We start from the raw sequence: 18,208 nt of genomic DNA, 5'->3' as shown, positions 1-18,208 counted from the left end.
AAAATTCACTTATTCTTCAGTATTGTGTTTACAATATTGGATCATAATAGGAGTATAATTATTTCTAATACATTTGGCATACCCTAAGACCTAAGTATTATTAGTTTTATCAGGACTTTGATTATAACTGACACGATGATATAATATTGAAGATATAAAATTGTGCTTATAATTCTAAATAGCAAATGATACATTCTTTTTTAATCTAGGACGCAAACCTTCACTCGAGTGTTCGCCTTACAATTTGTAAACAACTTCAGCCCCCCTAGGTCATTAGACAGCAAGCATCTGCTTGCAGATGTAATTTCCATTGTCGCAAGTGAATATTTCCAGCGTGATGGAAATTCAAGAAAAATTCATCGAGGATCTCAGGCAGAGGTATTGTTTTGACTTTCAAGTAAAGAACAGAAATGCCATACATTTTGCTTGACGTTAAAATCTGTTCCCCATAAATAAGTTCTTGAAGGTGGCTGACGTTTTATCGAAACCCACCAAAACCCTCCGCCTAATGTAGTCATATCTTGCTGACACGCAGTTCATGTGTATTTTGATATGTTCTTTCTTATGGTGAAATTAGATATTACTTATCTGATTTTTCATAATGGCTAGTTTCGTAACATAAATATTCCACCAGTATCGCTTGTAAAGCTCGTGATCATGAGACATGAACTTTTCCATTTATTGCACTGCCTTTGATCATGAAGTTTTCTATTTCTTTCATTACCCTTTCGTTAATAGTCATCTTAAGTAGATGTCTTCCTTGCCTTGTCAACAAATGTCTGTGGCTGTGCAGTTCATATGGCTAATGATAATCATGGAAGGAAGTTAAACTAGGAAAAGAAAACATAGATTTGTTTGTTGTATTAATGTATATATATGTGTGTGGGTGTGGGTGTTTTTATCTAATTTCCTTTAAATGTCCAGTTTTGTAATAAACTTCATGATCTTTGCAAGCAGTACTGGTGGAATATTATGAAGCTGGCCATTATTTCTCAAAAAATAATATCAGATAATATCTGTTTCACCACTAGAAAGAATATATCAAAATAGATATGTACTGCAAGTTTTAGCAAGTTGAAGATATGACAACTTTAAGTAGAGGGTTTTGGTGGGTTTCAGTTGGTTTCAATAAAACAGCAGACTGTCTTGAGGTATTATTTTTTTTAGATCCATGAAATACAAAGGATTGTTAGTACATTAGTTAAGATAGTTCATAGGCTAGTAGATAATTAAAGGTATGCAAGACTAATCATTAGCTTTGAGTTTTACTTGTGTCACTTAGTGTTTCAGGGTGGGGATGTAGGAAATTTATTAATCATTTGTTACAGTTCGCTATCTAAAGAAGATGGCCTAATAGACTAATGAAAAGCATGACTGTCATTTTGAATTTTTGCTAGCAAGAGTTTAACTTCTCTTTATTGGTTATAAAATTCTGTTTTGTTCTTGTTTTCTGTATATGCTATTTCATATGGTAACTAATTTTACCATTTCTTTATTTAGCCCATAGGAGTTCAGTTTGGTATGTTTTTAGAAAGTGCACACCTATACCATAGCACAATAGAAAATTAAATATTGATTTTGTAAATTTTAATATATCATCATATGTGCTTTTCTTGTTGGAAATCAATAACAAAAAACCTTGCTAAAAGTAAATGCAGTACTGAATGGAGCTGTGTCAATAGGTTCAAGACTCTGCATTGTCGTCTACCTAGTCCTATCAATGTTAGTTTGATGATGATGTTGACATTATGTACCTGGTGTCCTCCTACTTCAAGTGATGTCACTATATTACATATTTTTAAAACAGTATTACAGAGTTGAGCTTAATGCTTTTCATCAAGCTATAAAATTCATATACACCCCACAGTCCAATCAAATACCAAAACCGGCCATCAACATTCCTGACAACAGCGACCTTAAAAACCTCTAGAATTACAGGTACTGTATTACTAAATGCAGGTTAGGATAGATGAATTGATCATACTTTAATTTCTTTGACCTCCACAACTATCAAAACAAAGATGGCATCTCAAGTAGTCACAGAGGCTCTGTTTGTTGGTGACATTTAGCATCTTTTTCTGTTATTGATTTCTGCCAAGAAAAACATGTATTATGTTGATGTATTATAATTAACAAAATGAATATCTATATTTCTCTTGCTATATCATGTAGGTGTGCACAGGATATTGTATGAAAATGATAGGTGCAGTTTTATTCAAGAGCTCTTAACTTTATTCACCCATCTCAGTGTATAACACAAGCACAGCCAGCTGGTGTGTTTGTACAGAAAGAAAACAAACAAATGAATAAATTAAAAAAGAAACTGCAGGAACATACCAGTAGTCGAGTGTGGGATTTGTTTTTTACACATCAATGAATATTTCTGCTGTCCAAATCCAATGCCTGCAACTGTTCTGAGCTCATTCAGTTTCTTATTTATTTTCACTATAAAGTATTTCATGTGAGGAATGAAGGTCACATGTGTTACATACAAGGCCAAGTATTTTAGGGATTTTGTTCAGTGTGAGAGGTTGAGTATCCAATTTGACCACTGGGTGCTTTATTGACCCATGGTAGATGGGGGTAAGTAGTGTTACGAGAAGGCCATGTGACTTCTACAAGAGAAATCTGGGGTAATTGGTTGATGGATCAGTGGATTACAGTATAGTAGCAAGACTTCAGGAATGTAACCCCCAAAATGAAGATCAATTAACATATTCCACATTCCACTATTTCTTCAAGACACCCATGATATTTAACAGTCATATGAACTCCATTTCTTAGTTTTGCAAGTGATATTGCAGTTGTTATTTTTCTTCTTTTTTTTTTTTAATTATTGTAGAGGCTAGGTTTAATATAAAGTTGTAGTATTGTGTCTATTTTTAGCATTTGGTTGTAGAATATGGACACAGCTGAACAAGAAAATAAAACTACTAATCCATTGAAGGTACTGGCTTCAACAGACATCCCCTCTCGCTCACTGCCCATTTTACCCCATTCATCCATCGCATCCTTGGTCACTCCCTCATGTTCACTCCATCCTGCCTTCCACTCTTCTTTCACCAGTCTTTCTTCACTCATTCTTTCCATGTGTCCAAGACATCCCAACACTTCCATCAGCCCTATCTCCCAACAGATGGAACAAGATGAAACACTGCACCCCACATAATATATACATCATACCACTAGTTCCACACAATACAACCACACCCACATCACCAAACAAACTCTTCAAGAATGACCTCCAAATTTTTTACTCCATCAACAACCCCAAACATCAGTCCCACAGAAAAATCCCTCTCGAGAAATAAGAACCATACTGACATACTTGCATTAAAGACACCATCCAGTATTAAAACAGTATCAACACAGACTAAGTCTGACAACTGATTCAAGCTGCTCTAGATGTAACCACCACACTGAGAACACTGAACACCTCATCATACAATGCCCCACATTAACAATCTCTAGACAGCAACACAATATCTTTTTCCTGAGTTACTTACGGGTCTGCCCAGAGGTCATAGCTGGTTACCTAGGAGCTACTTATAGTGAAACAGATTGTCCATTTTACTGTTAGTCTGTTAAGCTGTTTGTTGAACTTGTGTGGCAGTCTACATCTCACCACATTTTGTTTCCCTTTGCAGAAAGTTTTCCTCTGAGCAAGAGAAAGTTGAACAGACTCTATCTGTTCTGGAATCAGTCATCATAGATGAAAAATGGGAAACGGCAAGGTATCACATTTTCATTGTTGCATTTGTGTATTTTGTTACTTTCCAATTGAAAATGAATGTTATGACTTGTAATCAGATATGTATGTGAGTATTTCCACTTGATGTATTGTTTGAGATATAGTTTATTAATCCATTCTTTTCAAGAAATTTGTTTAAAAGTATGCATAATGTATTCAGATTATGATATAGAACATGATTAATACTGGTATTTACTTTTCTCATCCATATTTTCCTTGTTGCCCCTCTATTTTCTCAGTAACCTCTTGGATCTCATCCGCAACATCTCAAAAGCAGTGGAACAATCAGTGCCATGGGAAACAACTCCTTGTAATCTTGTCAACAAAGTTGTAAAGGTAAGAATAATGTTATATTCAGTTTTGTATCTTCAGGAGAGATCAGAGGCAACAGAGATTTATTGATCTTAGAGTGCTGGATTTGTGATCTGAGTGTAATGTGTTTTTGTTCTTCTATGTCTGTTTTCCTGATTGTGGGAAACCTAGCTGTGGAGAGATACATTAGAGTGATTATTAAAGATGTCAAGGGTAATTTTAATGCAAATGATCCCAGGCCTGCTTACTGAGCCCTGAAGAATCTCTACTCCAAATATACAACCTGGAGGAGCAGTCTAAACAGCTGATGGCCAGTTAATGTCAAGTATGAAGGAGTGAAGACCCTATGCTAAATACTTTGAGCAGTTGATCATGGGTAACCCTCCAAATGGATAGCTTCCCCTTGATAATGTGCAGGTAGCGATTGTAAATCCACCAATAGGTTAATCTCTGTCTTCTCTGACAGAGGTCAAAGAGACTGTTAGATCAAGGATGGAAAGGCAACTGGGATCTGCAATATCAGTGGAGAGAAGCTGGAAGTGATGTTATGATCTGCAGGATCTGATTGGGAAACCTAGCTGTGGAGAGATACATTAAAGTGATTATTAAAGATGTCAAGGGTAATTTTAATGCAAATGATCCCAGGCCTGCTTACTGAGCCCTGAAGAATCTCTACTCCAAATATACAACCTGGAGGAGCAGTCTAAACAGCTGATGGCCAGTTAATGTCAAGTATGAAGGAGTGAAGACCCTATGCTAAATACTTTGAGCAGTTGATCATGGGTAACCCTTCAAATGGATAGCTTCCCCTTGATAATGTGCAGGTAGCGATTGTAAATCCACCAATAGGTTAATCTCTGTCTTCTCTGACAGAGGTCAAAGAGACTGTTAGATCAAGGATGGAAAGGCAACTGGGATCTGCAATATCAGTGGAGAGAAGCTGGAAGTGATGTTATGATCTGCAGGTTTCATGCAGTAGTGTCTGCTGTCTGGCATTCGCATACCATTCCTTCTGACTAGAAAGAGTATATGGTCACCTCTATCTGGAAGAGAAAAGGGAATTGCAGGACTGCAACAACCATCACAGTATTTACACTGCTTATTGTGCTGTATAAGGTGCTTGCCAATCTGTTGCTGGGACAGGTTTGTTCATATTTAAAGTTTTAAAGACCTGAGCAGTTAACAATTGATTGGATCCTTGTGCCTTGTGTTGTGGAATGCTGACATGAGTTTCAACAAGGGTTTCTTGCAGTTTATATTGGTCTCAAAATGCCTCAGTGCATCATGGGATGCTTTGGGATCTTGTACAGATCCATGAAATTCCTGCAAGGATTATTGACTTGGTGTCTGGCATATACTCAGGAACAAAGAGTGCCTTAAAGTTTGGAAGAGTCATGTCCATCATATTTCCTGTTAATTCAGGAGTGAGGCAAGGGTGTGTCCTTTCCCCCAACACTTTTCAACACCTACATGGACTGGGTATTGGACAGAGTTGTCTATCATTGTCATTGCATAGCATCTGTTGGCAGCACTAAGGTCACTGATATTGTCTTTTCTGGTGATGCTGTTCTTCTTGCATAGTCGTTGGATGCCCTAGTTGCATCCCTGAAGTCACTACAGGGAGGCAAGACCACTTGGTCTCCAGGTCTCCTGACCAAGACCAAGGTCCAGGCATTTAGGGACTTACTGGATGACACAGTTCAATTTGTCCATGCACTTGGCAAGGACATTGAAGTCTTGGAAAGATTCACATACTTTGGTAGTATAGTGCATAACTGGTTGCCCATGGTGTTATGGACACACTTAACCAGAACATGGATTGTTGATGTTTATGCAGGAAGACTAAGATCCAAATCTTCAAGTCTTTTGTGCACCCTATCTTTGCTGAATGGCTGTGTAACATGGACATTGAATGATGACTTCAAGAGGCATCTTGATGTCTTTGGTAACAAGTGCCTTCGGAGAATCATGGGATATCACTAGAATTATGTTCCATCAAACCAGAGTCTATACTGTGAGGCTCTGTCTAGGCCTGTTACCAGCATAATTCATGAATGTTAACTCCGACTATATGGGGATATGGCATGTTTCCTTGATGTTGATCTCACTCACAGGGTAGTCTCCACAAGAGACAACCCTCAGTGAAGGAGACGAAGGGAAATGCCCACAGAACTCGTTGCTGGAACAAGTTAATTGAACACGCCAAGAGTTGTTTGGAGTGGGAAGGATGGCTGCATAGGAGCTTGCTCAGAGAGACTGTGGAAACTGGCAAATGGTATGTGAGGGAAGCAACATACCCCCTGGGTTATGCTCCACCTCCCAATTGATGATGGTGATGATGAAGCAGTGGAAGGTAGTTGAGTGTGGTTCTCAAGAACTGTTTTTAGACTGATTAGGGCATTTTTCTGCTAAGCAAAGCCCAAGATTACTTCTGATTTTAGTATGTTTTCTCATTGACTTTCACTGTTGTCTTTGATGTGTAGGCTGGAAATCATGTGTATCAAAAGTGAAGCCCAGAAATTTTAGGTTCTTTACCAGTGAAAAGGTTTGACCATTTAATTTTACTCTGGATATTTCTTTGATTCATGGATGTTTGGATTAAATAATGATTTCTGAGGGAAGACCTCATTTTATTATTTCTAAGCCATTGTTCTAGATTGTCTTAGTAAGCTTGTGCATTCTTAGCAGCTATTTTGTAGTTGTTGTTGTTGTCGTTCCCTAGACTGTCTGTCCGAGCAGTCCCGTCTCCCCAAGGAATGCCACAGCCGAAACTGGGTTTTCCCACAAATCCTTTATAGGGTGTATGTTGTGTTGTTTGCGTGCATGATTATGTATAATGCAGTCTTCCATTATGTGTTGTATGGTATGGGGTGAAGTGTTACATCCTGGGCAGCTGTTCACAGTGCGGTTGCTATTTTGTAGTTGCTTTGCTAGGTTATCATCAGGTCATCTGTTTATATGAGTGTTTTAGTAATATATTCTGGAATTGATGTAGAGGTTAGATGGAATAAGAGTATTGCTCCTTGAAGAACTCCATTGTAATCTGCCAGGGTGTGCACCTTGAAAACAGAGATTTTTTTTTTTTTCTCCAACTAGAAATCATGGCTTTACAAGAGAATATTCATTTTTACAGATGATTTGTGATGAATGTAGTACACTTATGCGTGCATCTGGGAACACAAGTGCCCATTTCTCTCAGACACACTTGTTTACGGATCCTGCAAACCACGGATCTATGGATTATTCCACACCTCATCCACTCCTTAAGACCAATGTGCTGGATATGCTTGCAGAATACAAAGCTGAAATTGAGCAAAGGTAAGATAATAGTTTAGAATGTGGTGTATATAGAACATAAATACTTAATGTATGTATAAAATAAACATCACCATCATACAAGAGGCTGAGCTACAGCAACAAGACTAAACTCTTAACATTACATTACTTGGCCATCTTACTAGATCACTAAGATCTCAGGATGGTGGAGTCATGACATATATACACAAGGAGACACAGGAGACGTGTTTTTATCCCTACAAACTACACTGGTAAAAGAGAGTGGAAGGAAGTGGGAGATGAGCCAAATGGGGTCACATGAAGAATTGTCACCCCAGAACGCCCACATGAAGAATCGTCACCCCCATGAGATCACCCCAGTACGCCGAATATCAACAGTGGAATAAATATTAGGTTAGGTTAGGTTGAATGAGGCTTATGCTTATTGTTATCAACTTATACAACTGAAGAATCGTAAACCCAGGACGGCCCACATGAGGAATTGTCACCCTAGGATAGCCCATATGAAGAATTGTCACCCAGTCGAAGACTGGGGTGACAATTCTTCATGTGATCCACCAATTGTTTTTTGTGATTGACACTCCACTTATGTCTGGGTCAGGGGAAGGTCTAAGGTAGCTAGTGGGAAAGCATGTGAGAGGATAAAGCTGAAAGTAAATGTGGACAAAAGTAAGGTAATGAGATTTGCAAGAGGAAATGGTGGCAGTGAGTTTGAGGTAAATCTTAATAGAGAAAGCCTGGAGGAAGTGAAGAGCTTTTAAGTAATTAGGCACACAAAGACCAAGGAGTAGAGGAGGGAGGCTGGAGGTAAATTATCAATTAAGGGAAGTAAATAAATGTATTGGGGGAATGAAAATTGTCATGAGAACTAGGGATCTGAGGAAGAACACATGAAGAAGACTGTACAAAGGATTGTGCCCACAACACTGTAAGGAGTATAGCCTGAATTTAAGGGAAGTAAAGAGAACCCTAAATATGGATAAGCTGAAGTGTTTTAAGAAGTACGATGGGGCTACATGGATGGATAGAGTAAGGTTTGAGGGCAGAGAGTAATGATGAAAAGAGAGCTGGTAGATTGGATTGATCAAAGAATAGTGGGATGGCTTGCACAGAGGGAAAGAATGAGTGAAGAAAGACTAGCAAAATGAATGTGGAAGGCAGAGGTGGGTGGAATGAACTTCAGGGGAAGACTAAAAATGGGAGGGATATTGATTGGGTGAAGGGGGCCTTGGGAAAAAGGGGGAATGTCTGTTGAGCTGGGAAAGAATAGGCCAAGAGACAAGTGTGAGATAGAGAGTGGTTGTGAATGAATGAAAAATTGGCAGGGCCTGAAGGAATTTCTTCTCTCTCTCTCTCTTTCTTTCTTTCTTTTATGAGGGCAGAGGGTTGCCATGTAATGAAACAGTGGGGGTGAACCAATTTCAACTGTTAAGCACTGCTGTGGAGGTGCTATGTCTTGTTGCATTGTTTCTGACCCAAGCAGTAGGTAGGGAGTACATATAAAACCTTTCATCCACAAGGAGCTAAAGTGAAAAGGTACAACAAATGAGTTTGGGATGGGTGAAGGGTCCCTAAGATAATATATAGAAAGAAAAAAGGAAGGGAGAAAAGTAAAAAGACTAAATATAGCTGAGACAAATGTAGATGGGTTGATGTCAGCAAAATTAGAAATAGATGACAACCTAAAAGAAATGGGACCAGACATAATGTGCTTTAAGTTTAATGAAAATAATGACACTAAAGTGAGTGAAGGAAAGTATAACAATAGGAGAGGAAAAATTGGAGGAGGTATGATGATAGCAATGAAGAAAAAAACATTAAGGTGGCGGATGTAGTAATGGGAGAAGGAATAGCTGAAATAATAAATATAAGAATAACAAGTGATAAGTGGAGAAATAGACATTGAAGTAACATAGATCCCCCCAAAAAACAAAAGCATAGAATGAAACAAGAGTACAAAAAAATAATGAATAACTCATTTGAGGAAATGAGAGGGTTTATTGAAAAATAGTGAGAATATAACTCATAGATTATTTTAATGGTAGAGAAGTAATACGAAAGGAATGAGATACAGAAGGAAGTAAAGAAACCTAAGGTAACATATCATTGAACATAGCTATCTATCTGTATGCCAAGGGCTTTTTCCTCCTTATCATGGAGGTAGCAAAAGTCAAAAGACATATACCCATTCCCACCAATTTCATTCCCACCCATTCCACTCCCATCCACTACCCTTTCCTCCCTCTCATTTTAGCTCCTCTTGAATAACAGGTCATCCCTGTACCCTGCCCACTACCCTGAGTCAGAAGCAGTGCAACAAGACACAGCACATCCACAACAAGGCCACTTCACTTAATCAACAAACCTGTTTCCATCCCTCCATGCAGAAAAATAGAAGATGGGGAGGAAATCCTTTGGGATGTGTCAAAATATCATTCACACATAACCACTCCCTAACCCCCATCCTCCACCCCCCACCTCCTCCCATCCTTGCATCACAGTATCATCTACACACAGCCATTCTCAACTCCCCTATTTCCTGCCTTCTCCCTTCCTTGCTCAGGCATCCCCTCTTATTTGATGCCCCTTGCACCCCATCCATCCATCTCATCCTCGGTCATCCCCTCATGTTCACTCCATCCACCTCTGCCTTCCACACCTCTTTTACTAATCTTTCTTCACTCATTCTTTCCATGTGTCCAAACCATCCCAATACTCTTTCATCAACCCTATCTCCCATCTCCTTTTCCACCCCTGCTCTCTTTTCGCCTCCTTGTTTCTCACACTGTCCAGCCTTGTAACCCCTACCACACTTCTCAGGCATTTCATCTCAAACACATTTAAATTTTCCACTCTGCCTCTCTTAAATTCCATGTCTTTACCTCATACAGTGCTGTTAGCACAATCACTCTTTCATATAATCTCTTTGCATCCATTCCCAAATGTCTATTTCTCATTACATTTTTTTATCCCCCAAGGCACTTGCTTCTCTCAATCTACAATTTACCTCCACTTCTCCTTTTCCTGCCACATGCAACCCTAAGCACCTAAAGGTATCTCTCCGTTAAGACATTCTTCCAAATTGCTGCCATCCTCTCCCCTTGCACATCTCATCACCTTACTTTTACCCACATTTACCTTCAACTTTCTCCTATTGCATACCTTCCCAAACCCCATCACTAACTCCCGTAATCCCACTGGTTCTGCTGCAAGCACAGTGTCTTCAGCAAACAACAACTGGCTTGCCTCTCACTTTTCTCCATTTTCTTTAATCATCTCCAATCCCCTGCCTATTACCCTCACATTTACCTCCCACACCACCCCATCCCACCTTTACCTCAAACCACTTGCTCTCTCCATTTCTAATTCTAACACAGGCTCTACTACTCTCATAAAAACTCTTGACTATTGTGAACAGCTTTCCCCCAATCCCATATATCTACAAAACCTCCCAGTGTCTTATTGTCTACCTTGTCATAAGCCATTTCCAAATCCATAAAGGCCAAAAAAAAACATTCTTACCTTTTCCTAAAGCTTTCTCACATATCTTTTTTACCACTAAAATTTGATGCATGCAACCCCTAACTTTCCTAAACCCACAGTGTTCCTCTCCAATTCCTGTCAAATAAAACCCTTCCATATGCCTTCTCAATTTACACTCAATAAACTGATCCCTCTGAAATTACTACACACATTTGTCCCCCTTTTCCCTTATAAAGCGTAACTATACAGGCACTCCTGCAGTCCTCCAGCACTCTACCCTCCCTTAGACATACATTAAAAAACCTCACAAGCCAGTACTACTGTACCTCCCTTCTTCAGACACTCCTCATGATACCCATCTAACCCAGGTGCTTTACTTGCTCTCATAATTTTAACAACTATTTGCACCTCATCTTTTCTTGTTTCTCCTCCAATTTCCTCACCCATCACTGTCATTTTCTTAGCGTCTCCCACTGAACATGTAAGTAGAGGATATAATAACCCAGTGGGTGAAAGAACCAACAAAATAGAGGCAAAGATAAACCCACAAAGTTGGATTTGATTTTAACAAAAGAACCTGAAGTGACAAGAGAATGTGAAGGTTACCATTTTCCTATCAAACTCTGGTGTCACAATCCACTGACACCATGGGGTATCTAATAACAACTCATTCATATTTAAGATATTATATTTATTTTTCCTATCCATTTCTTTCCAGTGTCGAGTTGATTACAGCCCAAGCAGAAAGCAAGATCCACAGCGATGAGGTGATCATGACCTGTGGTTACTGTCCCACCGTTCTTTCCTTCCTTAAAGCAGCTGCATGCTGTCGCAAGTTCCATGTTATTGTTGCAGAATGTGCACCGGAATTTAGTGTAGGTATCTTTATAGTTATTTTTAAAGTCCTTCAACATAGTGATCATATCCTGTTTAAATGTCCATATACCAAGGGCTTTTTCTCCATTATAAGGGAAGTAGCCAAGTCAAAAGGCACATACCAACTCCCACCCATTCCTCTCCCATCCATCACCCTTCCCTCCCTCTCATCTTAGCTCCTCGTGGATGACGGGGTCATCCCGGTATCCCACCCATTGCCCAGGGGTCAGAAGCACTGTAGCAAGACAGTACATCCACAACAAGACCACTTCACATAATTAGTGACCCCCCTCTCCATCCCTTCATACAGAAAAAGAGAAGATGGGGAGAAGTCCCTTTGGGCTGAGTCAAAATATCATTTACATATTACCACTCCTTACTCCCCCCATCCCCTCCCTTCTTTGCATCACAGTATAATCTATATACAGTCATTCTCCCATCACCCCTATCTCCTGCCTTGTCCCTTTCTTTCTCAACAGACATTCCCCTCTTGCACAAAGCCCCTTTCACCCCATCCAACCATCTTATCCTTGGTTGTCCCCTCAAATTAACTCCATCCACCTGTCTTCCACACTTCTTATACTAAACTTTCTTCACTCATTCTTTCTATGTGTCCAAACCATCCCAATAATCTTTCATCAACCCTAACTGCCATCTCCTTTTCCACCCCTGTTCTCCTCACCTCCTCATTTCTCACTCTGTCCAACTTTGTAACCCCTACCATATTTCTCGACATTTCATCTCAAAAACACTTAAACTTCTCTGCCTCTCTTAAATTTCAAGTCTCTACCCCCAAACAGTGCCATCGGCACAATCATCCCTTCATATAATGCCTTTTTTGCATCCATTTCAAGATGCCTATTTCTCATGACTATTTTTAATTCCCCAGGGTATTTACTTGCTATTCTCAATCTACATTTTTTAATTCCTTTAACATAGTATTCTAGATAACACTAGAGTTTTTTACTCAAAAGACATAGTCTCCAGTAGATATACTTTGTGGCAAATTACATGTCATTTTATTCAGATAGCGGAACTGTCTTTTTTTCATGGTGACAATATTTTCAAAGAAATTTATACTTCTGTGGCTGTTAATCACTTCAGCAGAGTAGTATGCTTTATACCTTATTTGTGAAAGTTTTATTACATCATTTCAGGGACACAAAATGGCTAAGGAGCTGGGAGATACCGGAGTGCAGACAACCTTTATATTAGATTCAGCTATATTTGCCGTCATGTCAAGAGTGAACAAAGTTATTATCGGTACCCGCACTGTCTTAAGCAATGGAGGACTGAAGACTTTTGTCGGAGCTGCAGCTCTTGCTTCGGCAGCAAAGTTCTATTCCGTTCCAGTAAGTTTTATTTTTTTTTTTCTTCTTCTTTGTTTCCTTCCAACTGTTGAGTCCCCACTGCACAGGAGGCCTACCCAAATTAAAATCAGTATGTGAACATTTTCATTTGGCTTGAGTTAATCAGTCAGCTGAGATTGCTGCAAGGGAAGGTTATCTGCTGAAATTAGGTATAAAACCAATTGGAATTAATCTAATAGTCCAGAACATGTCAGATATGTACTATTGTGGGCACATGAACCTCACCCTTGGTGTGTCATAACCATACAAATAAATATTTCATCATTGAATTTTTAATATATTTCTGCATGCAGTGTTCTCTTTTTGTTACATACATACATATACCAAGGCTTTTTTCCCCTTACAAGGGAGGTAGCCAAAAAGGAAAAGCCATAAAATCATTCCCACCCATTCCATCCCTGAATACACTCCACACCCCTCCACCCTCCCTCTTATCTTAGCACCTCCTGGATGACGGGTCATCCCTGCACCTTGTCCACTGCCCTGGGTCAGAGGCAGTGTCGCAAGACACAGCACATCCACAGCAAGGCTTTTTCATTAAATCGGCGACCCCCCCTCTCCGTCCCCCCATTGCATAAAAGGAGAAGTAGGGGAGAAATTTTGCTCACACATACTACCTCACCCCCCATCCCCTAGCCCATTCCACCTCTTGCATCACAACATCCTCCATATACAACCCTTCTTCATTCACCCCTGTCTTCTGTCCTCTCCCGTCCTTCCTCAACAGACATTCCCCTCTTCCCCAAAGCCCCTTTCACCCCATCCATCCACCTCATCCTAGGACGTCCCCTCATGTTCACTCCCTCCACATCTGCCTTCCATACCTCTTTTACTAGTCTTTCTTCACTCATTCTTTCCATGTGTCCAAACCATCCTAATATTCTTTCATCAACCCTATCTCCCAACTCCCTTTTCACCCCTGTTCTCCTCCTCATTTCTCACTCTATCTAGCCTAGTAACCCCCATCATACTTCTCAGACACCTCATCTCAAACACATTCAAACTCCTTATCTCTTCTTCCCTTATGTTCCATGTTTCTTCCCCATACAGTGCTGTTGGCACAATCACTCCTTCATACAGTCTCCTCTTAGCATCCATTCCCAAATGTCTATTCCTCATTACACTCTTTAATCCACCAAGGCATTTACTCGCTTCTCTCAATCTACATTCTACCTCCACCTTCACTCCACCTTTTCCTGCCACATTTGCACCCAAGTATCTAAAACTATCCACTTCCTCCAGTCGCTCTCCCTTAATGCTCATTTCCAGTCTACTACCACTTTCACCCCTTGTACATCTCATCACCTTACTTTTACCCACATTTATCTTTAGCTTTCTTCTATCACATACTCTCCCAAACTCTGTCACCAACTTCCTCAGTCCCTCCTCCGATCCTGCCACAAGCGCAGTGTCGTCCGCAAACAACAGCTGGCTCATCTCCCACTTTTCTCCATTTTCTTTAACCATCTCCAATCCCTGACCCACTACCCTTGCATTTACCTCTCGCACTACCCCCATCCATGTATAAGTTGAACAGCCAGGGCGACATAACACATCCTTGACGAAGTCCCACCTTTACCTCGAACCACTCACTCTCTCCATTTCCAATCCTGACACAAGCTCTACTACTCCCATAGATATTCTTGGCAGCTCCTAGAAGCTTTCCTCCTATCCCATATATCTGCATAACCTCCCACAGTGCCTTTCTGTCTACCCTATCATAAGCCTTTTCCAGATCCATAAAAGCCCAAAAAACATCCTTCCCCTTTCCTATAGCTTTCTCACATATTTGTCTTACCACAAAGATCTGATCTACACAACCTCTACCCGTCCTAAATCCACACTGTTCCTCACCAATTACTCCTCTGTTCCTCTCCTAATCCTCTCAATCAAGATCCTCCCATAAGCCTTCCCAACTACACTTAAGCTAATTCCTCTGAAACTACTACATTCACACTTGTCTCCTTTTCCCTTGTAAAGTGGAACTATACAGGCACTCCTCCAGTCCTCCGGCACTCTACCCTCTCTACAGCAAACATTAAATAACCTCACCAGCCAGTCCGCCATCACTGTACCTCCTTTTTTTAGACACTCTGCATGGCATCCATCCAGACCAGGTGCCTTACCTGCTTTCATCATCTTAACAACTGCCTTCACTTCATCTTTCCTTATTTCTCCTCCATTCTCCTCACTCATCACGGTCATTTTCTTAGCATTTCCCACTGCAGCTATCTTTCCCTCCCTATCCTCCTTCACATTTAGCAACTCCCTTAAATATTCTGCCCATTTTCCCCTTACTGCCTTCTCTTCCATTATCATCTCTCCATCTGCACCTTTTACCTTTTCTTCTCTACTTGATTCGCCTCCTCTTCCTCTCTTTATTTCTTTCCAAAACATCTTTTTATTACTTTCAAAATTTTCTGTCATACTCTTACCCCACTTCACATCTGCTCTCCTCTTTGCCTCCTTTACCTTCTGATTACTTCTCTTCTCTTTTCTTTGTACCTCTCATATGACTCCCTCGTCCTATTTTGTAACCAATCTGTGAAAGCTCGCTTCTTCTCTTCTACAACCTTCTTTGTTTCCTCATCCCACCATTCACTACCCTTCCTTCTATTTCCTCATGTCCTTCTTGTTCCACACACCATACTTTCACACTTTGTGACTCCCTCCTTGAACCATCCCCATTCCTCCTCCACACCTAGCTCTACTCTATCCTTCACTCCCTCCCACTCCTCCTTCAGCTTCTTCTTGTACTCCTTCTCCTTTTCCTTTTCATTTAAAGAGTTCACTCTAAGCACCTCCCTACCTTTTGTCCCTTTCCTCTTTCTCCATCTATCCTCCACTCTCAACTTACCTTCCACCAGAAAATGATCTGATATTCCCCCACCCTCTCCCCTTAGCACATGTACATCCCTAACGCTTCCTATCATAGTCCTATTTACCACTACATAATCCATCAACGCTCTATCTACCACCCTTCCATCCACCACCCTCTCCCATGTATACTTATGCTTGTATATAACTATTAAGGAAGTTAGTGACAGAGTTTGGGAAGGTATGCAAGAGGAGAAAGCTGAAGATAAATGTGGGTAAAAGTAAGGTGATGAGATGTACAAGGGGAGAGGATGGCAGCAATTTGAAAGTGAGTGAAAAGGAGAGAGGCTGGAGGAAGTAGACAGCTTTAGATATTTGGGGTCACATGTGGTGGGAACAGGAGTGGAGGTGGAGGTAGATTGTAGATTGAGGGAAGCAAGTAAATGCCTTGGGGGGATTAAAAAGTGTAATGAGAAATAGACATTTGGAAATGGATGCCACAAGGAGATTGTATGAAGGGTTAATTGTGCCGACAGCACTGTATGGGGCACAAACATGTAACATAAGATAGGAAGAATTTAAATGTGTTAGAGATGAAATGCCTGAGAAGTATGGTAGGGGGTTCAAAGGCATATGGTACTGGATTTTACTCTTGTGCTTTAATAAAGAGTCTCCTAGTAGACTTTAATGTTTCTTTAAATCAATGTGTAAAAAATATAAGCTCCACTCTACTCCCCTTTATTTATTCCAAATTAAGTTAGAATGAAAGAAGTTATTTAGCTTGTGCCTAGTTCATAAAAAATTGTGATAGTATTCTTCTTGCTATTATAAAATCTAAAAAGAAAAACAATAATATTGTGCAGTTACATACAAATAATGAATATTTTCCCTTTACTTCAAGTTGTATGTGTGCAGCCCAACATACAAGTTTAGTCTTGTAACAAGGGAAGAGGGTAATCACTATGCAAGCCCGGACCTTATCCTACCCCCAAAAACAACTATGCCAGACAGCGTTAATGTTGCAGTTGGAAGGTTTGATTATGTTCCACCTGAAAATGTCACCTTGTTCATCACAAACAAGTAAGTCTATCAAAAAGTATATCTGCTTATGGTATACATGGGACACATGCTCAGAGGGATAAGAGTTCAAAGCTACACAACAGCTATCTCTACTACCGCTATTGTTTGTTTCATAATAGTTACAATGTCAAAGCTAATGAAAACTGAGATGGTGGTACAGTATGCACTTCTGAGCTATGAAACTAATAGGACTGGTGAAATTTTTCCCAACTGCAATTGACAAATATTTCAAATTTTTTACTTCTTGTTATTTAGCAGTTTTCACTCTCCTTGTGGTGGTTGTTAGTTGATAGTGTCACAATTTACAAGTAATGAATTTTATGATAATTTTAGATATGTTGTAATTTGTATATCATAATGAATTAGCATTGTTAACTATGGGAATTGATAGCTTATAAGTTTGAATTTATTATGAAAATGTAGGCTTTACAGTATTTTGGGAAGGAACATCTCTGGAATTAATTATGTACTCATTACTCTGTGACAATATGAAATATTTTTCAAAACAGCCAAGCATCTTACTGCAGTTATATCATGTAATGTATTATATTTCTTAATTCTTTCTTTTTATTTTCAGTGGAGGAATGGCACCTTCATATGTATATCGGCAGCTCAGTGAATTGTATTATCCAGCAATCTATGAGATGTAATATTTGTCTTGCACCCATATTGGAAGAGTATTGAAATAAATAGATTTTGGTATTGTTATGTTTATCATTATTTTATCCTGGCAATATATATATATAATGCATACTTACATACCAAAAGACCTTTTCCCCCCTTATAAGAGGTAGACAAGTCAAAATATAAACCATCCCACACCCATCCTACACCCACCCTAATTTCATTCATTGCCCCAACTATCTTAGCGCCTCATTGGTGAAAGGTCGGTTATGTGTATCACCAGGGTCAACTGCCTCAGGTTTATATTGAAGTTGTGGATTGAGTAGCAAACACATGAAGGTTAATGCTCATCAATCAGTTTCCCTGTATTCATTACTCCCTACTTCATTGCAATAAATGCCCTAGATGTAACCACCACAAAGAAGACACTGGGTATCTCATTTTACACTGCCCCACATTAACAATACCTAGACAACACAATATTTCTTCCATGAGTGACCTATAGGCCTGCCCAGTGGTCACTGCCAATAACCTGGAAGCCATGGGTAAACAGAATAACTGCAATATTTGTGTGTGCTTCCCCTCCACTAAACTGCCA

The 18,208-nt window shown here is 39.7% G+C and overlaps 1 protein-coding gene across 1 annotated transcript; it reads left to right on the top strand.

Annotated features, from left to right (window-relative positions):
• The first annotated feature begins 233 nt into the window (after positions 1–233).
• eIF2Bbeta (eukaryotic translation initiation factor 2B subunit beta) lies at positions 234–17,689 on the top strand. The gene is made up of 8 exons (XM_076173977.1): positions 234–378; positions 3,648–3,734; positions 3,991–4,087; positions 7,197–7,381; positions 11,562–11,718; positions 12,877–13,071; positions 16,808–16,986; positions 17,564–17,689. The coding sequence occupies exons 1-8, from the start codon at positions 338–340 to the stop codon at positions 17,634–17,636; spliced, it is 1,014 nt and encodes a 337-aa protein (XP_076030092.1). The 5' UTR covers positions 234–337; the 3' UTR covers positions 17,637–17,689.
• The last annotated feature ends 519 nt before the right edge of the window (positions 17,690–18,208 follow it).

The sequence above is a fragment of the Oratosquilla oratoria genome, chromosome 35 (assembly GCF_046742065.1).
Source record: "Oratosquilla oratoria isolate Oo_2021 chromosome 35, ASM4674206v1, whole genome shotgun sequence".
Taxonomy (NCBI): domain Eukaryota; kingdom Metazoa; phylum Arthropoda; class Malacostraca; order Stomatopoda; family Squillidae; genus Oratosquilla; species Oratosquilla oratoria.
This window is presented reverse-complemented; position numbering and strand designations above follow the sequence as displayed.